This window comes from Schistocerca americana, chromosome 1, assembly GCF_021461395.2.
Source record: "Schistocerca americana isolate TAMUIC-IGC-003095 chromosome 1, iqSchAmer2.1, whole genome shotgun sequence".
NCBI lineage: Eukaryota > Metazoa > Arthropoda > Insecta > Orthoptera > Acrididae > Schistocerca > Schistocerca americana.
In genome coordinates, this window is record NC_060119.1 from 890700852 (window position 1) to 890726110 (window position 25259).

General features: G+C 43.0%; 1 protein-coding gene and 1 non-coding gene across 2 annotated transcripts in view; both read left to right on the forward strand.

The window, feature by feature from the left end:
• LOC124594941 overlaps positions 1-25259 on the forward strand; it is a 223996-nt gene that overhangs the window by 156921 nt on the left and 41816 nt on the right. The window contains exon 9 of the mRNA XM_047133447.1: positions 24692-24871. Within this exon, the coding sequence (XP_046989403.1) occupies positions 24692-24871 (180 nt within the window). The remainder of the gene's footprint in view (positions 1-24691; positions 24872-25259) is intronic.
• Trnar-ccu lies at positions 10716-10787 on the forward strand. Its single transcript has one exon. It is a non-coding gene; the product is annotated as a tRNA-Arg (tRNA).

Below are 25259 nucleotides of genomic sequence, written 5' to 3' on the forward strand. Positions count from 1 at the left end.
AATAATACACATCGAAAAAGCCATGCACACTTAAAAATTAGGTTTTCATCACATTTCCTGTCTGTCGCTATAATTATTGTTCCCCAAGTTTTTATGATCAGTATCATCATGATCGTGCAGAGCTTCATAGGCACCACATTATACATTTCCCAAATGTAGATACAATAACATAATGTCTAAACTGCTTTGATTGAAAGTTCTTTTGTATCCTGTTTTTATATCCACTCTCCTTACGAAGAAAAGTTTTTCTTTTTTTTTTTCAGCGTAAATATTACTAGAATAACAAACGAATCATTAGATGCTGATAATTTGCACAGCCTTGATAAATCTGTTGTTATAATTAGGCGGGATGGATAACAATACAAAGAAGTACCGGCAGTGAGATCCTATACAGAGATCTGGTGCTCATGAAAGTAATTTCGATAATGGCTGAAACTTCCTCCTGTTTTGATATACCGAAGACCTAGTCCTGCTCTGCACACCGTCTCAATATGAATGAGATCGTTGAAGGGACATTCGTATGGTTCCCTTGTCAACTATGTCTCCGCAGGCAGATAAATAACGTTGCGCCGTACGGTGTCCATCTTAAATGAAGGACGTGGGAGGGATGTTTGGATTTTACACCACTGAGAGAAAACATTATGACCATTGACTGTCAACAGGGAGGCCGAATGCCTCATGGTGGAGGAGGGAAGGGGGGGGGGAGGGGGAGGTTGAAGACGCCAACGGGGAATTTCTCTAGCGACGACCCGGGCCGCAAATGGGGAAATCCCCTGACATTAGCTACTTCCGCAAAGATCAGACTTTTACGAGCCAACGGCTGGGAACGACTATCTCGGAAACGGGCAAGCTGGTCGGCTGTTCGCTTGTTGCTGTCGTGAGCGTGCGTGGAAAGCAGGTGGGCTGTGGGACCAGCAACAGTAAGCGAAAAGGTACTGAACGTCCACGTATCTTCACAGAACATCGTGGTCGGAGGTTCGCCCGCTGTGTAAAGTATCACAGGAGGTGATATGTGTAGAATGTGACGATAGACTGCAATACTGGTGCAGCCAAAAATGTTCCAGAGCACACCGTTCACTGCAAGTTGTTGAAATTGGTGTTTCGCAGCAGACGCCCCCTGCGTGATCCCATGTTGCCCCAACTACACCGTAAATAACGGTTGCAGTGGGAACGTGATCATCTATATTGGACCGTGGACCAATGGCATAGTGTCGCCTGATCGAATGAATCACATTTCTTGTTACACCAGGTCGATGATCGTGTCCACATACGCTGAAACGTGCACAGGTGTCACGGACGCAGACTGATGTGGGCGAGATTGTACTATGGGGGTTATTCTCGTGGCCTTCGGTGGGCCTGTGGTAGTATTCGAAGACTCCGTGACAACTGTGGACTGCGTGAATATTATTGTGGCCTTGCATCTATTTATGCTTGATGTCTTCCCCGATGGCGATGACACCTTACAGCCGCAAGACAGCCCTTACCGCAACACCAGAATCGCATTACTATGATTTCGGGAACGTAATAGTCAACTTATACCGATGTCTTTGTCAATAAATTCACCTGATCTGAACTAAATGGAACACATCTCGAACGCTATCGAACGCCAGTTCAGTGCCCACAAACCACCGGCCCGGTATTTCCGGGAAATGAACGCCATGTACGTAGACATCTAGAGGCATGTACCTCCGGAAACCTACCAAGGACCTGTTCCATCAATGCCGCACGGAAGCTTTGCTGCATTGCGTTCCAAAGACGAACCAATGCGCTACTAAACAGGTGATCGTAATATTACGGCTCATCACCGTTTGTCTGTGTGTGTGTGTGTGTGTGTGTGTGTGTGTGTGTGCGTGTGAATAGACTAGCGGCCATGCGATATCAGCTGACCATTTTATCAACCTCTGACTGTGTCGTCTCTATCGACCGTTTACCCGAGCAAGGTAGCGCACTGGACTCGCACTCGAGATGCTGATGATTCACTTCCGCGTCCGAACATCTAGTTTTGGTTTCCTGTGATTTCACTAAATCACTCCAGGCAAATGCCAGGATAGTGCATTTGAAATGGCACGGCCGATTTCCTTCCCTATACTTAGCAAAACAATCAGAGCTTATCTTTTTCTCTTAACGACCATTACGAACAGTTTCCCCCAACTGTAATCATCACTTCTCGTTCAAGGAGATCCTCGGAAGTCCACAGCTTGAAGGAGCCCATACCGTAAAGGAAGACGCCTCGACAGTTAGGACTATCGAACTTGGGATCGTCTGACGATTGTCATTAATGTCATGTGAACACTATGACAGCATGGTGTTGCTAAAATACGGCCGGCCGCTGTGGCCGAGCGGTTCTAGGCGCTTCAGTCCGGAACCGCGCTGCTGCAACGGTCGCAGGTTCGAACCCTGCCTCGGGCATGGATGTGTGTGATGTCCTTAGGTTAGTTAGGTTTAAGTAGCTCTAAGTCTAGGAGACTGATGACCTCAGAGCCATCTGAACCATTTTCGCTAAAATACGCACATATCGCCCTGAATTTGTTCGAAGTGTCTGCGCTGCGTAACACTTGCGATCCTTTTGCTTTACAATGGCTTGGTGAGACCAGCGTTTCGTAATACATACACTCCTGGAAATTGAAATAAGAACACCGTGAATTCATTGTCCCAGGAAGGGGAAACTTTATTGACACATTCCTGGGGTCAGATACATCACATTATCACACTGACAGAACCACAGGCACATAGACACAGGCAACAGAGCATGCTCAATGTCGGCACTAGTACAGTGTATATCCACCTTTCGCAGCAATGCAGGCTGCTATTCTCCCATGGAGACGATCGTATAGATGCTGCATGTAGTCCTGTGGAACGGCTTGCCATGCCATTTCCACCTGGCGCCTCAGTTGGACCAGCGTTCGTGCTGGACGTGCAGACCGCGTGAGACGACGCTTCATCCAGTCCCGAACATGCTCAATGGGGGACAGATCTGGAGATCTTGCTGGCCAGGGTAGTTGACTTACACCTTCTAGAGCACGTTGGGTGGCACGGGATACATGCGGACGTGCATTGTCCTGTTGGAATAGCAAGTTCCCTTGTCGGTCTAGGAATGGTAGAACAATGGGTTCGACGACGGTTTGGATGTACGGTGCTCTATTCAGTGTCCCCTCGACGATCACCAGTGGTGTACGGCCAGTGTAGGAGATCGCTCCCCACACCATGATGCCGGGTGTTGGCCCTGTGTGCCTCGGTCGTATGCAGTCCTGATTGTGGCGCTCACCTGCACGGCGCCAAACACGCATACGACCATCATTGGCACCAAGGCAGAGGCGACTCTCATCGCTGAAGACGACACGTCTCCATTCGTCCCTCCATTCACGCCTGTCGCGACACCACTGGAGGCGGGCTGCACGATGTTGGGGCGTGAGCGGAAGACGGCCTAACGGTGTGCGGGACCGTAGCCCAGCTTCATGGAGACGGTTGCGAATGGTCCTCGCCGATACCCCAGGAGCAACAGTGTCCCTAATTTGCTGGGAAGTGGCGGTGCGGTCCCCTACGGCACTGCGTAGGATCCTACGGTCTTGGCGTGCATCCGTGCGTCGCTGCGGTCCGGTCCCAGGTCGACGGGCACGTGCACCTTCCGCCGACCACTGGCGACAACATCGATGTACTGTGGAGACCTCACGCCCCACGTGTTGAGCAATTCGGCGGTACGTCCACCCGGCCTCCCGCATGCCCACTATACGCCCTCGCTCAAATTCCGTCAACTGCACATACGGTTCACGTCCACGCTGTCGCGCCATGCTACCAGTGTTAAAGACTGCGATGGAGCTCCGTATGCCACGGCAAACTGGCTGACACTGACGGCGGCGGTGCACAAATGCTGCGCAGCTAGCGCCATTCGACGGCCAACAACGCGGTTCCTGGTGTGTCCGCTGTGCCGTGCGTGTGATCATTGCTTGTACAGCCCTCTCGCAGTGTCCGGAGCAAGTATGGTGGGTCTGACACACCGGTGTCAATGTGTTCTTTTTTCTGTTTCCAGGAGTGTAGTTCCACCTCTCTTGCGAGATTAGCAGTCCAGTTACTTACAGAACGTTTCTCTCTTCCGACGCTGCGTAACTTAAAACCGCGGACACCCAGCAAGTTGCACATTCGATCAGACAGGAAAAATAGAAAAAGAACTGATATATCCTTAAAATGAAACAATCACTGGAACAAGAAGAGTGAACCATCTAACAGTTCCTAGATAATTGTGGATTTACATTTGTAGCACCTAGAAGCACAGACACATTACACACTTTTTATTTTAATTAACAAGCGTTTACTGTTTGTACACCTCGGTGGCACCATTTTCTACAAAAGGGACATAGCTGCTTACATTTCAGTATCCCTCGTACCACAGTGTAGGGGTAGTAGCGAAAAATTCTAGTGCGCGCAATGCTCCATAAGCTAAATAATAAATCAATTCACTTTCTCTTCGTTGTCTATCAGTTCTTGAGTGGGAGACGTACAATTTGTCTCGGCAAGAGAGATGGTCGTAAACAGCGGATAATTGTAACAGTATTTGCAATCAGATAATTTGATACTTCATCTCATTAGTTTAACATATTGTGCAACCAGCCTTCACTACACTTGAATTTATATGTAAGTTTTACTTCATAAATTTTCTACTCTGTTGAATGTTTTAATCGATCTGACGTCCTGTCACAAAAACTGCAGCAAGTCTCCAAAAGTGTTGTCATAACTGTGGCTCAAGCGATCTCAGTGTATCTGTAGTGACGAAACAGGCATCTCTCAGCACACATTCTTCTGTGTGTTATTAAACTGTGTAGAGTAAACTGGATTACGGTTGCCGTGTCCATTTGTTAATATCTTGGCTGTAGCACAAACCACACGCTGTTACGGCTATCTTCATTGGCTTGCATACACAGCTGCAAGTCCACTCAGATCAACAGATTTTCACTTTTACGACGGTAGCACTAAGCCTTCTCTGGTAATCCTGATTATCGTACTGTCGTCCTACATCAAATTTAGCTGTTGAAGGAGTAGTCCTGCTGGAAAGTAACATATACAAACCTTATGACCATCTACCTAATAACCGGTATGTCCATCTTTGGCACGGATAAAAGCGGCAACGCGACATGGCATGGAAGAAATGAGGCCTTGGTAGGTCACTGGAGGCAGCTGGCACAACATCTAGATATACAAGTCACTTAATTCCCGTAAATTCCAGGGAGCGGGACGATGAGGTCTAACAGCATGTAAAATCACATCCCAGATGTGATCCATCGGGTTCAAATCAGGCGAGCTGGGGGTGGAGGCAGCAAATCAACTGGAACGTGCCACTGTGTTCCTTGAACCACTCCATCACACTTCTGGCCTTGTGACATGGAGCATTATCTTGTTGAAAAATGCCACTACCGTCAGGAAGGGCTGTACATGATCTGCAACCATTGTACGATACTTCTTTGCCGTCATTTTGCCTTTCACGAGCTCCACTGGACCCACGGAATCCTACGTCAGCGTTGTCCAGAGCGTAATGGAGTAGCAGCAACCTTGTCTCCGTCCCGTAGTATAGACGTCAAGGAAATGGTCTCCTGGAAGACGAAGGATCCGCGCCTGCCTATTGACATGATGAAGAAGGTATCGGATTCATCAGACCCTGCAAAGCTCTGCCACTCCACCAACGTCCAGTGCCGATGGTCACGTGCCTAGTTCAGTCGTAGTTGCCGATGTCGTTTTGTTAACTTTGGCACATGGATATGTCGTCGGCTGCGGAAGCCCATCTTAGAAGTGTTTTGTGCATTGTGTGTTCAGGCACACTTGTACTCTGCCCAGCATTAAGTCTGATGTTAGTTCCCTCACAATTCGCCGTCTGTCCTTTTTTACTAGTCCTCCCAACCTACGACGTCCGATCTGTAATGAGCAGTGGCCGCCCAACCCCACGACGTCTGAACGTGTTTTCATCTCGGTTTCACCGCGTGGTAAAGACCACAGCACTCCTCGAACACATGACAAGTTGTGCAGTTTCCGAAATGCTCGTACCGAGCCTCTGCGCCATCTCGAACTGCCCTCGATCAAACTCAGATAGACCGCGCGCCTTCCCCATTCTACACACGGACAGCACGCTCACTGATACTACAAGCACCGTGCGTGTGTCTGACCAGCAGTCGTCCTCCTTCAAGTGTCGCTGCTATTGCGTGGACGGGTTTATATCATAGTAGGTTCAAATGGCTCTGAGCACTATGGCGCTCAACTTCTGAGGTCATTGGTCACCTAGAACTTAGAACCAGTTAAACCTAACTAACCTAAGGACATCACACACATCCATGCCCGAGGCAGGATTCGAACCTGCGACCGTAGCGGTCCCGCGGTTCCAGACTGCAGCACCTAGAACCCACGGACACTTCGGCCGGCTATCATAGTAGGAACACGTATTATGTTCGAGTATAATGACTTTTCTGGAGACTAGAAATCTACTCTGTAGGAATCAGCATGGGTTTCGAAAAAGACGGTCATGTGAAACCCATCTCGCACTATTCGTCCACGAGACTCAGAGGGCCATAGACACGGGTTCACAGGTAGATGTCGTGTTTCTTGACTTCCGCAAGGCGCTCGATACAGTTCCCCACAGTCGTTTAATGAACAAAGTAACAGCATATGGACTATCAGACCAATTGTGTGATTGGATTGAGGAGTTCCTAGATAATAGAACGCAGCATGTCATTCTCAATGGAGAGAAGTCTTCCGAAGTAAGAGTGATTTCAGGTGCGCCGCAGGGGAGTGTCATAGGACCGTTGCTATTCACAATATACATAAATGACCTTGTGGATGACATCGGAAGTTCACTGAGGCTTTTTGCAGATGATGCTGTGGTGTATCGAGAGGATGTAACAATGGAAAATTGTACTGAAATGCAGGAGGATCTGCAGCGAATTGACGCATGGTGCAGGGAATGGCAACTGAATCTCAGTGTAGACAAGTGTAATGTGCTGCGAATACACAGAAAGATAGATCCCTTATCATTTAGCTACAAAATAGCAGGTCAGCAACTGGAAACAGTTAATTCCATAAATTATCTGGGAGTACGCGTTAGGAGTGATTTAAAATGGAATGATCATTTAAAGTTGATCGTCGGTAAAGCAGATGCCAGACTGAGATTCATTGGAAGAAGGAAATGCAATCCGAAAACAAAGGAAGTAGGGTACAGTACGCTTGTTCGCCCACTGCTTGAATACTGCTCAGCAGTGTGGGACCCGTACTAGATAGGGTTGATATAAGAGATAGAGAAGATCCAACGGAGAGCAGCGCGCTTCGTTACAGGATCATTTAGTAATCGCGAAAGCGTTACGGAGATGATAGATAAACTCCAGTGGAAGACTCTGGAGAGATGCTCAGTAGCTCGGTACGGGCATTTGTTAAAGTTTCGAGAACATACCTTCACCGAAGAGTCAAGCAGTATATTGCTCCCTCCTACGTATATCTCGCGAAGAGACCATGAGGATAAAATCAGAGAGATTAGAGCCCACACAGAAGCATACCGACAATCCTTCTTTCCACGAATAATACGAGACTGGAATAGAAGGGAGAACCGATAGAGGTACTCATGGTACCCTCCGCCACACACCGTCAGGTGGCTTGCGGAGTATGGATGTAGATGTAGATGTAGGTCAGAGGTCATATGTTCTAGGTGAACATTGTATTTCAAGAGCCACTCTTTCTTCTGTTATTTTTTAAATCTGACTAGAAATTTGTGCGGACACAGGGGTGCGAAAGAATAAACCCCTTGTATATAATAACAAGTTTGTTTGCGTGAGCATCCTCCGCAGCAGAAAAAGGCGGTTTTATTTACAAAACGAGTATCCCTTGTACCCATTTCGTGATAATATTAAATAAAGGCATCGACTCAGTTAGATCGGCAAAGTGGAGCATCAACTTCGCCTGAGCTCGGCTACTTGTAATTTTCAGCCATTACTGTATATTAACTAACGTTATTTCCTGAAGCTTGATATGCGAGTGAACTATAGAAGAAAATACAAATCAATCAGGCCACGATTACTTTCTGAAGTTCATGAAATTCTATTTCCTTAGAAATTGATACGCAAAGTATTATGGCCTGCTACCTGTTTCACTGCCCTTCACCCAGTCTTGGCAGTCACTAGTGACGGCACTACGTGAACACGCCATCATCTTCGCCGTTTCAGTGACACTCCTTCCCAGCGGCCTCGTCGTTACGTTCTGTGGCTCCCCAAATTACTCACATCACCATATTGTCCATTTCCGTCCACACTAGATTCAAGCAAATCAATACCTACAAGAAAAGTTTATCTTTACAGTTAGTTGCATGACATTAACGATGACTAGTTTCGCTCGCACCGGTATATAATAACCTTTTTCTTGGTCCTCTCCATTATTTTCAAAGGAGAAATCTATCTGTGACTCCGTACGCGATAAAGTATTTGTTTTGTAAGTATAATACATATTTAATCGTCTATTCACAAATAAATTTCATCACATAGTATAATGGAGAAGATCATGAAAAATGTGTCTCACCAGGTGAAGGGTGAAATGTCTACCTACTTACAAGATCGAGTGGACCTCACACGCATTGCAGCAAGTAGGTCTATGAGATATAACAGAGCAGATATGTTACCGAAATTTCTGTATTTATTTTGAGATTCACTCGTTATGTATTATTTTTTGTGCAGGAGTGCTTGAGAATGGTGTTGTGACACCGAAACTAGCAGTAAAAAATCAAATATAACAAAATAAAATGAAAACAGAGTTCATCTCTGGAATTTCAGTTTCCAAAACAACATATGTAATGACAATCTACGAAACTAATTACTTTTAACTGATCAAAAAATGTGAACATTCTGATCTCAAGATGTGCATTATATATGATCGAAACTAGTCATTATCCGTTTATAATGTGATGCAATTGACACTAAAAATATTTTTTCTTAGAACAGACAGTTGCAGTACCTCATATAATGAAATGTTAATTGTCAATATTTACCTATATTCCCAGCACCTTTTAGGTTCTGTTTTACTACCTCATTTATCCTAACGTGACCCGAAGACCGAGAATCAGTATAAAAAAAGTGTATTTGAGAGGCACGGGGATCAAATACCTTTTATTTGCTTTTACGCGGTTTCACTTTAAACTAGTTCAGTTGAATCGCTCTCTGGCTCCTTCAACAACACCACAACCAGTCTGTTTCGCCGTCTTTCTCCGGTTCCGTCTCTAATGGCCTCGATTCCACGAGTACTCGTGCTGAAAATGTTGTCCTTACCTACATTTTTCCCACCCTTCCGTGTTACCCTTCTTTCTTGTTACTTGTTCGTTCTCAACCCCCATGGTACAAACGTGGTAGCAAAATATCAGTCCGACCTGTGTATTTTCCTTCAAACAATTTAAAATCTAGCAACTCTTTATTGCTGCAACAATTAATAAGATATCACTAGACACTTTAATTGGCAAGGAAGTCACGAATGAGCTAGTACGTCGACCTTACGAGGCTGCATACATTAACCTAAATCTTTCCTTGCGCACTTGGTAGCTAATTCCGTCTTCTCGTCTACTTCATTGCTTTGTTCGAAACAGAAGTGTCGATCGTACGAGGCTCACAGAGCATTTTCAAGCGGTACCTATAGGCGCAGTTATGAGGAACTGTTTTCGTGTCTCCTTCATCCATTATCTCGAAACAGCACTTGATATAAGTAATTGCACTGTTTGTCCAAATGATTATACTCGAAATTTTCGCTACTATCTGATGACTGTAGAAATAATATTAATTTTCATAAACATTTGTTTTGTTGGTCACACGCAGCAGTCCATGTCTACAAAAACTGGCTTCGGTTGCCTTTAACCTAACGGCGTCTTGGAAGTTAAGTATTGTAGTTGTGATGTTACCAAGGCGGACGAGATCTTCTACTTCACAATCAACAAATTACGTACGTCATCAAGATGTGCATTATCTACGTCCATGCGACAGGTTGATTTACAAACATAAAAATTTCTGCCATATTTTGTTTCGTTTGAAAACGTCCTCCAGGACGTGTTCAGATTTTAAACAAAACCACAAAGTGCTTCGTTTAGTTACAGAATCGTGTGGAACACTAGAACTGGGCATGGCTTATATTTGGTGGTCTCTGGTTCATTTGCAGTCACCACTACAAGAGACCAGTGCTGCGGCTAATTGCGTTCGTACACCGTGTCTGGCATCGCACACCGCCCTCCAACCCTCTCTGCTCTCTGTCCCCCACCCCCACCCCTCTCAGCAACCCTACTACTGTCTGTTTCCCCCTCGGGTCACTGGTCGCAATTAGCGAGGTGTCACTCCGACCGTTACGGAGCCATTTCCAGCGAGCAGAATCCAGGCTGCCTTGTCACTCTTGACATTCGAATTCTGTCTAATGGAGAAGTTTTCTAGCAAAATGCGCCGCTTCAGAACATTCCTGACGTAAATAATGCCAGTGACCGGATGTGTGCTTTGGCCAGTTTGTAGCTCAGTTCACATAATAGAACAAGTGGATATTTTTTATTAATTTCACCGAAAACTTTATGGTAGTGTTGAGCCACTGAGTATTTCAGTTACGATGTGTATATGTAGACTGAATGAAAATATGCACCAAGCCTCCTGTTCACTAGGCAGATGTGTAACCACTACGCCAACCTGGCGTACTGGCTGTGCACAACTGCGCGGATTACGCTAGGAGGTAGGCGTGCCAGGGTGGCGTAGTGGTTTGTGCGTCTGCCTCCTGCGCAGGAGGCCTGGTTTCAAATCCCGGCCTTGGTACAAGATTTTCATTCTTCTCTTCACTGCATATATCAACCAGCATGATTGACTTCGTTGTAGTTTTGTTTTTTACAAAAATATGAACAGCGGTATGACTTTTTTTAAATGGCACTCTGTATTTTTTATTCGGTAATTCATTTCCTCTCCTAAAGATCTATTCAAAAATGTATTACAATGTACCATTCACTGAAACATAACGTTATTAATTACGTGACACAACACTGACTTTGAGCCGGGCATCACAAACTCTTCCACTTGTTGGAGTTGTCAGAAAACAAATGAAAACCAAGTAAAAAAATAACACGAAATTGACTTTGACTCTCCTGTACCATTGCCCAGGAGTAGAACGTTCAAAAGTGACCCTGGACACCAATACACTAGTTCACTCGTTGAATAAAACAATTATTTAGCGCTTCCAGTGATGCCTCCTGAAGAGAATTACAAGCAAGCACGATACGTTCCTGCATGTCCTCTGGAGTTGTTGGAATATCGCGATAGACAACGTCTTTAATGCATCCCCAAAGAATAAAGTCCAGAGGATTTAAATCAGGAGACCTAGCAGGCCAAGTAATTTCTCCTCCTCGACCAATCCATCTGGCAGGATACTTTCGGTTCAGAATACGACGTGCACGCAAGTCATTATATGCTGGACATCCGTCGTATTGATACCATATAAGCATTCTGGTTCTTAGCGGCACTTCATCCAGAAAAGGAGGAAGAATTCGTCTGAGGAAGTTGGCATACGCTGTGCCGTTCAGACTACCATTGTTGAAATAAGGGCCAATAATTGTACGAATAGTACCAAACATCTCACACCAGACGTTAACTCTCCATTGACGCTAATGTTCCACCTGCCTAAGCCATCGTGGATTGTCGCTGGATTAATAATGCATGTTCCTCGCATTTACCTGTCCTCTGTTTGAGAATGAACATTCATCGGTAAATAGAACATTCGAGAAGAAGTACGGGTTGGCGAGGATTTGCTGCTGCGCCCACTGACAGAACTGTACACGATTCTGGAAATCATTCCCGTGCAATTCTTGATGTACGTGTACGTGATAAGGATGGACCGGTGACGTGTAAGGATACGATGTACACTGGAATACGATGTACACTGGTTTTAGGAATGCCAATCTCGTGTTCTGGCTGCCGTGTGCTCACGTGTAGGTTCTTAACAACGGAATCGAGAACAGTAACTTCGGCAGCTTAGTTTGTGCGAGTGCTAAGACGATTGCGTTTCGTGGGTTGAAACTTCCCGTTTCCTGAACCGTCGCAACAAGACGAGAAAACATCCGTCGGGAAGATGGGTTCTTGTCAGGATACCGCTCTCTATACAGTTCCGCTGCCTACGTAGCAATTCGCCTATCTTCAGCAACAACAACAATAAAAGAAACGTTATGTCGATGCAGTTTGTAGAACGGTCAGCCTTTACTGTATGCCTACCCTACACAACAGTATTTAAAAGGACTAAACTACTGTACTAAACGTTCCCGTACATAAGAAAACAGTATTGTAATTACTTTTCAGTTAAATTACATTCCCCATAGATGAGTAGCATTTCTACCTTCTCTTCGTTGGTGTACATTCTACTCACACAACTCTTCAACTGACGACGGTTGACGGAACGACGGGTGTGCATTCTGCTTATGTCTACATTTGTCCTCTGTCAACATCAGCACGTGGATGTGTTCTATTATCCCGAATACCTGCACTAAGCGCTGGGAGCGCCAACGTCAATGTTGTGTTATGTAATTAACAACGTTGTGTTTCAGCGAATGGCACACTGTGATACACTTTTGAATAAATCTTTAGGAGCGGAATTGAATTACCGAATAAAAATACAGGGTGCCATTTAAAAAGTCGTACCGCTGTTTATATCTTTGTAAAAAACCAAACTACAGAGAAACCAATCACGCTTATTGACGTTCGCCTGACGGCTAAAGAACATTTGCTTGAAACATTTTGTAATTTCCGTCTGGACAAACAGTTATTTAAGGTGGTCAAGATAAATGGGACAACCCATATATATATATTTGGACTTGAAGGTCTCTGGAACCATGCTGTTTCATTTGCCTTTATGTTGAAATCTCCAGCTGTTACGTCGTTGAACTTTCATTAGCGGCATATGATGTAAACGGGAACTAAGTACTGTATTTATAACCGCGTATTGACTGAAGAGGAGCTACGTTCACTGTAACCATCGACACAAGTTATTACATTGGGTCATTCATGTGAGAGTGTTCTACGATCACCACTGTGTTGACTGTCCCGATGCTGTTCTTCACTTCTTCCCTCCTCGTGCTGAAATCTTCATTCCTTGAGTAAATCATTCTCCCATCGTCAATGACAGTGTGTCAGATATGTAATGTCCTAAAAATGTTCAAATGTGTGTGAAATCTTATGGGACTTAACTGCTAAGGTCATCAGTCCCTAAGCGTAAACACTACTTAACCTAAACTATCCTAAGGACAAACACACACACCCATGCCGGAGGGAGGACTCGAACCCCCGCCGGGACGAGCCGCACAGTCCATGACTGCAGCGCCCTAGACCGCTCGGCTAATCCCGCGCGGCTGTAATGTCCTAGTTGCTTTTGATCTTGGAGGAAAAAGAAATCTTTTCCACAACTAGGCAGGGAACAGAAGCAGGGACCACTGACTTATTTCCTGATCGATAGGTGTACTCCATTGTTCTACAGTTAATCAGAAGACTCGTCATTGTGGCTTTTACAAGCAGGGAATGTGATACAATACTGTCAGGGGTAAGCCCTTCAGTGCTATTCAAAATAAGTAGCCCCTGTTCAGCCACCAACTTCCGCATTCCCTGTTCCACGTGAACAACTCTTCGTTGCTCAAGCACTTTTTATAGCTGTAAAAGAAAAAAGAAAGGAGATAATGTTTTCGACCTCCCGTCGTTAATGACGTCATCAGAGACGGAGCACAGTCTCGAAACAATAAGGAAGGAGGGCGCCGACCACTGCAGTTTTCTTGTCCCAGTATCACCTCTTCCGCTGTCTGACTGCCCCGGAGTGTCTCGGAGTATGTACACCACCATATCTCCTTTTCTCATAGATACTGTCCACAGGTTTCGCCAGTTTTGTTTAATACCTCTCCATTTCGTTTCTTAAGTAGTGAGTTTTTTATTATCATTATGAAACCTCAGATTTCAAAGCTTCTCATAATCATACCATCATTTCCGCTTACACTTTCGTTTCCTTAAACACTCTGAATATGCTCAGGATCCAGACATTGCCTTCTGTCCGCAGTTCACTGACCAGGACGTATATGCCAGAAACTTTGGTTCACCTGCTGGTCAGCCCTCAGTGATAAAAATTCATTTCACCGGGGGGAGGGGGGGGGGGGTAATTAACCGATAATCTCGGTACGAATGTTGTCAGATTAACGTGCGATATGGCTTCGGATAAGGGGGCTGGGGGACAGGGAGGGGAGAGGTGACAGGGCGTTCTCTAGTCAGATTCACGAACGATGGCGGTTTTCTCAGGTCAGGGATGCCATTGTAGCTGGTTCCAAGAGACACCTGCGTTATGCGCGTACGCATACATTGCGCTAGAAGAAAGTGTGTGTCCTGCAAATTATGTCTCTCGCGAACTTGTGTAGAATCTGTCACTTACCACCACCATCATCGATGAAAACCCTCGCAATAAATTGAATATAAAATCGCTAAATAGTTCACTACAATCAAATCTAATGCTCACACTGGCTTCGACATTTACAGCACAGTCCTCGGAACGCTACTGGACGCTTATTAACTGTCGGATAATGTGTGACGTACGTTCACAGTACAAACCTGAGCTCAGCCGCTATCGTTCGTGACTCTAACTTTAGTTGTGTCTGAGTCATTCATTCTCCACCCGCTCTATCCTTTTTCGAAGGATTGAGATTTTTGCATGGATAGCTCGAGGACTGCTAGACCATGGAAAATAACGAGATAAGAAAAGTCATGACAGAGTTTTGCGTCTGCCAGTAATGCGAGACGGGGCAGTGGAACTCGTCCAGTACTCTCCACCAAAAGCGAAATACCGGCCGCAATTCATTTGTTCGTCACGTCTTGTCGAACTCTCACATAATTTGGGTACGACATTTCTAAACACTGTCAGATTGTTCCAGGACATGACCAATTAATGGGAAGATCTTCTCGCACTAATAGGTCATTACACCGAATGCTGTTACATTGTGTAATCGTTTAAGGAAAACATGAACACTGCCCTTATATGCTTTTCATTTCCCATTAATACTTGATCACAAGATTGACAACCAAGAACGTGAATAGAGCGTTTACACACGACACAGCGAACAAATGAATCATACGGCAACTATTCTGTATATTGCATTCGGACTGTACGATACTTCGTAGTGACAAACTGAACAATCGACAACGAAGTACGAGCGTCAGTAGAAACCGTCTCTCGTCACACAGTAGCTGTTTTGCGCTATACTAAAACACAATTTCTGAAGATAAGAAAATGACCGTATCAAGTGGCTGGATGGGTCATTTCTCCCAGAGGCTACTGAGGAAAACACGTTCTGTCAGTTGCAGATGTATCTGATCCGTATCCCTACAAGAGAAATTTCCTGTATCTCATACAGTGACAATGGGGAGAAGGATATAGCAATTCATAAGATATAAGTCCTGTAAATCATATAACTACAAACTGCCAACAATGTCAGTTGGCGTATTTGCGTTTGCTGAAGGCATCAATGTGTCATCGGGCGAAGGCATTTTCTGTAAACTAAAAGATGTCAAACTAATGTGGTCCTTAAGGGATTCGAATCACGCAGCTTCCAAGTAAGACCCCGGTGTCTTAATTACTGCCGCACATCAAATATTTGTAACATGCGACACATTTTACCTCTTTATACATAGAATACGCTGGTAACCACAACAGACAGACGCCAAATCTGGAACTTCTTCCGTAGAAGGCGTTACATACTAGTTGCTGCTTCCTGAGGTACTGATTATTGGTATTGCCGATTGGACGATACTGCCCTCGATGCATAAAATGCATCGTATTTCCCATTAATACTTGATCACAAGATTGACAACCAAGAACGTGAATAGAGCGTTTACACACGACACAGCGAACAAATGAATCATACGGCAACTATTCTGTATATTGCATTCGGACTGTACGATACTTCGTAGTGACAAACTGAACAATCGACAACGAAGTACGAGCGTCAGTAGAAACCGTCTCTCGTCACACAGTAGCTGTTTTGCGCTATACTAAAACACAATTTCTGAAGATAAGAAAATGACCGTATCAAGTGGCTGGATGGGTCATTTCTCCCAGAGGCTACTGAGGAAAACACGTTCTGTCAGTTGCAGATGTATCTGATCCGTATCCCTACAAGAGAAATTTCCTGTATCTCATACAGTGACAATGGGGAGAAGGATATAGCAATTCATAAGATATAAGTCCTGTAAATCATATAACTACAAACTGCCAACAATGTCAGTTGGCGTATTTGCGTTTGCTGAAGGCATCAATGTGTCATCGGGCGAAGGCATTTTCTGTAAACTAAAAGATGTCAAACTAATGTGGTCCTTAAGGGATTCGAATCACGCAGCTTCCAAGTAAGACCCCGGTGTCTTAATTACTGCCGCACATCAAATATTTGTAACATGCGACACATTTTACCTCTTTATACATAGAATACGCTGGTAACCACAACAGACAGACGCCAAATCTGGAACTTCTTCCGTAGAAGGCGTTACATACTAGTTGCTGCTTCCTGAGGTACTGATTATTGGTATTGCCGATTGGACGATACTGCCCTCGATGCATAAAATGCATCGTATTTCCCATTAATACTTGATCACAAGATTGACAACCAAGAACGTGAATAGAGCGTTTACACACGACACAGCGAACAAATGAATCATACGGCAACTATTCTGTATATTGCATTCAGACTGTACGATACTTCGTAGTGACAAACTGAACAATCGACAACGAAGTACGAGCGTCAGTAGAAACCGTCTCTCGTCACACAGTAGCTGTTTTGCGCTATACTAAAACACAATTTCTGAAGATAAGAAAATGACCGTATCAAGTGGCTGGATGGGTCATTTCTCCCAGAGGCTACTGAGGAAAACACGTTCTGTCAGTTGCAGATGTATCTGATCCGTATCCCTACAAGAGAAATTTCCTGTATCTCATACAGTGACAATGGGGAGAAGGATATAGCAATTCATAAGATATAAGTCCTGTAAATCATATAACTACAAACTGCCAACAATGTCAGTTGGCGTATTTGCGTTTGCTGAAGGCATCAATGTGTCATCGGGCGAAGGCATTTTCTGTAAACTAAAAGATGTCAAACTAATGTGGTCCTTAAGGGATTCGAATCACGCAGCTTCCAAGTAAGACCCCGGTGTCTTAATTACTGCCGCACATCAAATATTTGTAACATGCGACACATTTTACCTCTTTATACATAGAATACGCTGGTAACCACAACAGACAGACGCCAAATCTGGAACTTCTTCCGTAGAAGGCGTTACATACTAGTTGCTGCTTCCTGAGGTACTGATTATTGGTATTGCCGATTGGACGATACTGCCCTCGATGCATAAAATGCATCGTATTTCCCATTAATACTTGATCACAAGATTGACAACCAAGAACGTGAATAGAGCGTTTACACACGACACAGCGAACAAATGAATCATACGGCAACTATTCTGTATATTGCATTCGGACTGTACGATACTTCGTAGTGACAAACTGAACAATCGACAACGAAGTACGAGCGTCAGTAGAAACCGTCTCTCGTCACACAGTAGCTGTTTTGCGCTATACTAAAACACAATTTCTGAAGATAAGAAAATGACCGTATCAAGTGGCTGGATGGGTCATTTCTCCCAGAGGCTACTGAGGAAAACACGTTCTGTCAGTTGCAGATGTATCTGATCCGTATCCCTACAAGAGAAATTTCCTGTATCTCATACAGTGACAATGGGGAGAAGGATATAGCAATTCATAAGATATAAGTCCTGTAAATCATATAACTACAAACTGCCAACAATGTCAGTTGGCGTATTTGCGTTTGCTGAAGGCATCAATGTGTCATCGGGCGAAGGCATTTTCTGTAAACTAAAAGATGTCAAACTAATGTGGTCCTTAAGGGATTCGAATCACGCAGCTTCCAAGTAAGACCCCGGTGTCTTAATTACTGCCGCACATCAAATATTTGTAACATGCGACACATTTTACCTCTTTATACATAGAATACGCTGGTAACCACAACAGACAGACGCCAAATCTGGAACTTCTTCCGTAGAAGGCGTTACATACTAGTTGCTGCTTCCTGAGGTACTGATTATTGGTATTGCCGATTGGACGATACTGCCCTCGATGCATAAAATGCATCGTATTCCGAAAAACCTACTTCAACTAATGGTCAGCAGAAATGTAGTTCCACTACATGACAATGTTTCGTACCTGCCAGGGACATAAATTGCCATACGTATTTGTAGCAATATGTCTCGTCCTGTGAGACACTTAGGCATGTAATGTAAGCATCAAACTTCTCACAAAACATCAAGCTATTTTGTGTTGTTTATTTGGGTTTGCCACTGAGGAGGGAGGAGGGGAAAGGAAAAGTCAAAAAACTGGGAAACAGCGTCAACGAGCTTCTTTGTTTATCTTGTCGGATGCCCACGAAGATGATGTTACTTTGGCACAAGTTAGCAGCTTCGACTCCTGCATATATATAAATAACTTTATTTTCCGTAAAAGACTTTTGTTTGAAAATGACAGAATAATCAAAGTTTTCAGCATTAGAGATAATTCCCCTCTCATCCCACACTTACCTCAACGACATATGATAGCAATATATTTGCCATATGCATTATAATTGACATAATATCTTTGTTTAGTTAAATTTTTATTTCGGCATATTTTAAAACAAGGATTTAAGTCCATTTACGATTTTGATTTGAATATTGCAGTATAAATAATCCTAAAGACAGTAAAACAAGAAAACTAAATTCACCCAAATGATACTTATCTATTATTCCATTAATAGTGTGTTTTGGTCTTCAGTTATTTAGTTTCCCGTCATTACACCTTGCCTCCTGTTTATTTTTCATTCATCCACAGGATTGTGTTTTGGATGCAGTGTTGTAGATTACAATTAGTATTTTAAATAAACCATACAATCGAAGCGATTAAACGTGCGTAAAATATTCTCCACTTGCAACTCTTCGCTCAGTTTAGTTAATTCACTACCACAAGAGTTTCCTGATGTTCATACTGCCTCATTTTTTTCCGTTTCTGTTACATCTAGTGTTACAGCTCTGCTACTGGAATCTTCTTCCTGGTTCTTCTCCGGCTCCACTGACGTCGCCTTTTTCTTCTTAGTTCGTAATTTATTTTTCTTTAAACTTTTTGATTCTGTCCTCCACCTCCTTATATTGTTTACTAGCCTTGCCATATTTGCGTATCTACTGCACCTTACGTCAATTATAATCGATTACTAATAAATTATGCTTCTAAAACGTCTGTTTCCAGTCTTAAATTAACTGTCCCTGGTTACATTATCAGATATCCCAAGAACACGCCCCTTCGTTTGGAATGGGTTCTCCACATAGCTCTTTTTGCGTCTGTTTTTTCATATACATGTTAATTTTTTATATTTGGTATTTAATATTTCAAATTCTCCTGTGGAACCAACCTTAATTCCTTTTTCATCCTCTCCGGAGTTCATACACTTCCTACAAGTTATCTTTGTAAGTACACTTCCAAAAACATCATCAGCAATCCCTTGACAATGTTCAATAACAGCACAGTTATTTTTGTGAAGAAAGATTTCTTCGAGTGTTCTAGTCTGCTTCTGACATCTTCCTCCGCTGGCTATCTTGTGAGGCTTCCTCGCTAGACAGATGAATACTTTAACTTTTTTTTAAATATTTAACTTCTCATTTAATTTCTCTGGAACCATCTGAGCCATGGTCATGGAAAAAATCACTACACAATTAATACAATACTGACAAAAAGTTAAAAGAAAACGAAAAGATTCTATGAGAGTGTATACAGATAACGAACACAATGCAGCTGTAGTTTCTAAGTATTGAGGGGAATAACGATAGCGTACCACAAGGGAGCCATTCTACTTAAATTTGAAATATCTGGAGTTCGTCTCTCTCACCGCTGCTGGAACCTTTTTGGAAATGGAACGTACAGAATAAGCTCAGCTTCCTGTGGTGTGCTTAAAACAACTGTGTCCAAGTGCAAACTGTATTTCTGTCCACTGTTCACTGTGTGTGAATAAGTCCATTGTATTAATCACAACTCCCACGAGCAAATATACCTATGTGGAACTCCAGTACATTTGAACTGGGCGAAATCTGCGAACAGACAGAGCGGATCGTTCTGTTTGCCCTTCACCAGAGCTCTGTTCGTTTTCCCCTATTCATTTGTTCAACGGAAGAATGATTAAAGTTCTATTTCTCTACATCAGTTCGTCTCTGCTCAGTCCATCAGTATAAACTGTGTAGTAAGTATCGCGTACATTCCACTTGATACCTCCAATCTTTCATTTCAACCAGAAGCGTTATGTCGCGTGCATTAGCACTGGCAATTGTTCCCTATGGCAGTCTGACAGTCTGAAAACTTGGTTTGCGTCCTTCTTAAAATGGGCTTGGCTACATCTGACAAGACACTTTAATATATGAGCTGTGCTCTGTTTAGATATTGTAGACTGCTCGTCTGCTTCTTTACCATGTCTCAATTCTTCTCAAAATTTATAAAATATTATTTTGTGTCTAACCTAATCTAACCTTCTTCAATGCGCTGTCTACTTCCACTAATACGAAGAACATATAAATCAGTTTTTAACATGTTTTCATTGGATCACTTTCTTGTCTGTCTGTCTCTTCGGTACAAATTTTGCTGTTGATTGTAAATTAACTTTCCAGTGAGCTAGGGACTTGAAATTTTAAACATAGTTCAGAACTCGATCACAGTGCAATAATGTGGGACTGGGAACGATATGCCTGGAACAAGAGACAGGCTGGGGGTTAAAACTGGTTGAGAAAAAGGCGTAACGCTGAGCACCGCCTGTCGAATTGGAGTTCCTGCACGACGGCTGTGCTTAGCAGGTTGCGTCGTAACCCCTACAGACGCAATGTCGTATATCACCTGTCGCAAAAGGAGTCTGCGACAACTCATTCGATTTATAGCTGCACCTCTGTAGTGCATGAAGCCATTCTGATCAAACTGGGAGGTACAAGTATCATTTGCAATCTGGAAAAAAACTACCGTAAGATTTCACTACCACCCATAAAGCTGAGGGTGGGGCTGAAAAAGCGTGACATAAAACGGTAACTCGGACGCCTGGAGCAATTTAAAACAAAAAAATTGTTCAAATGGCTCTGAGCACTATGCGACTTAACTTCTGAGGTCATCAGTCGCCTAGAACTTAGAACTAATTAAGCCTAACTGACCTAAGGACATCACACACATACATGCCCGAGGCAGGATTCGAACCTGCGACCGTAGCGGTCGCTCGGTTCCATACTGTAGCGCCTAGAACCGCACGGCCACTCTGGCCGGCAATTTAAAACAAATTAGGTGTATATGTGATTCATTTGACTACGTTTTTACTAACTCGCTCTCTTATACTACTCTTTGTTCGGTACAAATTCGGTGCAATTGGTTTCTAGCAAACTCCCCGATGAACTAGATACTTGGATCTTTGAACATAGCTCAGAACTGAATGACGATACAATGTTGAGTCGCTTTCTTGTCTGCTATGTGGCGGAGAGTACTTCGTGTACTACTGTCATTCCCCCTTTCCCTGTTTCAGTCGTGAATGATTCTTGGGAAGAACAAATGTTGGTAATCTTCCGTGTGCGCTCTAATCTCTCCGACTATTACCTTCACAGACTTTCCTCGAACTGTAGGAAGAATCAGTCTATTGTTTGACTCAGGTGAAAGGAAACTGAAATAAACTTGAAATTTACCCGACATTTCTGCTGTATTCTCATCAAGACGTTTAACATCGAGGGCAACATTTTACACACTCAAGACTAAAAACAGAAATTGAGTACTTATACAAAAAACAAATTTTTAACATAAAATGGTTTTAAAACGGGTTAAAAAGTATAAAACAATTTCTCTGTGTCCCATACAGATTCTTTACAGATATTTTGTGATTGTGATTTTTAGTAGCTACGAAAATTCTCATAAAATTTATAGCGAAAAATATAGGGCGTACGTAATATAAAATTGAGACATGAAGAATTGCCCTCTAATAGTTGTCTGTTTCATGTTTCTAACGTTTTTCGTTAGAAATCTGACAAGTATTTTCATATTTTTGACAGTTCACAGTCACAAATTTTCAGAACTATCACTGTGAGATCAGGAATCCGTATGAGGCTAAGATAAATTATTTTATACTTTATAGTCCGATGTAAAAATATGTTACTTTAAAAATTATTTTCGGCTAAATAACTATTTATTCCTAATGTCAGTTATAAAATGTAACTTTAGAATTATTTATCCGCCTCCATTTTGCTTCTGAAGTCAAACTGATTTTCTTTCGGTATGTCATAATTTTAATTTCTGTTTATCTGCTTAAAATCATTGTGGGTAGACGGTTACAAGCGAGATATCTCACTTTCATAGCCCAATAGCTGCTGTGTGTACACACTCGTTATTTCTTAAATAGTATCATAATCATAAGAAAAATTTTCTTTACTATCTCATTTTTTAGATATCGTATCGAAACATGGAGTTTAATATAACTTTCGAAGATATCTCGTCGATTCGTATACTAATCATTCAATGGTGTGTCGAACTCTGACATTATTATTTGATCACCTGTTTCTTAACATTATCTCCTCCCGTTCTATCAACATGGCAGACACATTTTTTGCGTCCCGCAAACGTTCCGAGTATTATGACCAGGTGCCTACTATTTTTTCAGCACTCTACGTGTCTGTCATCTACACATGGATCGATGTCGTGACACGTACGCAGTGAAATACGAAAATACTACATTCAGATCAATAATTCGAGATCGAGAAGTAAGCAGATCTGAGCATGCTTCTCTGAGAATCAAACATTTTTCCCTTTTTGTAGAATGTACTTTAAAAATATATTACCGTCAAGGTTAAAATGGTTCAGATGGCTCTAAGCACTACGGGACTTAACATCTGAGGTCATCAGTCCCCTAGACTTAGAACTACTTAAACCTAACTAACCTAAGGACATCACACACTTTCATGCCCGAGGCAGGATTCGAACCTGCGACCGTAGCAGCAGCGCGGTTCCGAACTGAAGCGCCTAGAACCGCTTGGCCACATCGACCGGCTATCGTCAAGGGCAATAGTCGCAGTGAACTGGAGGGAGTGGGAAATGAAAGAAAATAACGGTAGGAGCGTCTTTCAACTCTTCCCTACTATACATATTCCTTTCTAGTCCCAGTAACGACTCAACAAACCTCATTAAATACACACACATACACACACGTGGTGTCTTTCTGTTTACGTCTCCGTATACTCCACTCTCATCATTTAATCTTTCTCGCCTGGTGCCTATGCTTCTTTTACTCTTTCCTCTACCCCCCCTTTAGTCTGATTTATCTGCTCTCATTGTCATGTCTCTCTTTTCTGCTCTTGTCTCCCCCCCCTCTCTCTCTTACACACACACACACATATATATATATATATATATATATATATATATATATATATATATAGAGAGAGAGAGAGAGAGAGAGAGAGAGAGAGAGAGAGAGAGAGAGGGAAACATTCCACGTGGGAAAAATATATCTAAAAACACAGATGATGTGACTTACCGAATGAAAGTGCTGGCAGGTCGATAGACACACAAATAAACACAAACATACACATGAAATTCAAGCTTTCGCAACAAACTGTTGCCTCATCAGGAAAGAGGGAAGGAGAGGGAAAGACGAAAGGATGTAGGTTTTAAGGGAGAGGGTAAGGAGTCATTCCAATCCCGGGAGCGGAAAGACTTACCTTAGGGGGAAAAAAGGACAGGTATACACTCGCACACACACACATACCCATCCGCACATACACAGCCACAAGCAGACATTTGTAAAGGAGTATATATATATATATATATATATATATATATATATATCGCTCTCTCCCCCTCTCCCTCTCTCCCTCTCTCTCATTTCTTATCCCTCACCTTCTTCTCTGTAGAAACAACAAATATCAAGAAAATGCCACCTCACCTAACTTCCCTTCAAACAAGGTAACATAATGGAGTTCACTTAACAGATTACCTATAGGATTGCATCGATGCTAATATAATCATATTGTATGTTGGTTATACTACATACTGAGCATCATGAATGGTACATATAAGCGCAATTCGTGAATACACAATATTCTGGTTATTAATTTTTGAAATAATAAGACTATCAACAAACTTATGCATATTCGAAAAGGTTAGCACGAGGGCTTGATAGTTACAGTAGATGTCTCTACAGATATTAAGCTTCTCATCTTTTATAAATCTAAAACCCAAATCCTAAACAACACTGCTCGTCTACGTCACCAACCTACCTTTTTATTTTTATTTTAAGCCAATATATTTGCAGCTTATGGTCAGTAACAATAACTACTAAATTTCAAAGTAATTATGTGTAACTATTTTGCAAATGCAAAACTTATATCACTTGGAAAACCAAAATCGATATCATGTGAAAAAAGGAAAAGATCTCAAATAATTCAGCATTCACTCAGTGCACAGGTTCGGTATACGTATTTGTAAATACACGCCCACTGACTACTTTGGCAAAATTTGTTTGTGAACAATAGTATTTGTTGTGACGAGATCTAGTCTGTAGTTATGTGGCTGGCTGGAATGTGAGGTGACTGTGGAGGCCTGTGTGACGCAGGCCGGTGGAGTTCGTGGCTCAGTACGAGTTCGTGGACGTCCGAGAGGCCGGTGAGCCGCTGGCGGGACCGCGCCGGCCTTGCGCGCGGCAGTTCTCCGCCTCGCCGCAAGATGGCCTGCAGGAGCTCTCCACGCCGCCCAACGTCTTCCTCTACGGTCGCGGCGGCGCGCACAACATCAGGTGAGCGACATCTCTGTCCCTCCTCGGGATCAAGTTCTTTTATTCCTGCGGGAGTAAACGCTGCACTGATAACTGTCGACAGTTTCAACTGTGTACCGTGGAAGCTGCCTACTACTAAATTGCTTTCACAATTTGGTTTGTTTGTTTACTTAACCTGATCAGGCAATCGGACTGTTTAATTTGTACTCGCTCGACCGAATTCGCTTCTATCAACGACTTTGTTCCCTAACCAATACTACCACGATTACACCCGTTATTATGAGCATACTATTTGTTATTGACTGGGAAAATATACTTCAAATTTCATAACAAGTTTGGAATTTATTACTGAGTATTAGCAGCAAGGATTTCTAGCTCTTACATGCACACCGTTGAAATCACAAGTCTA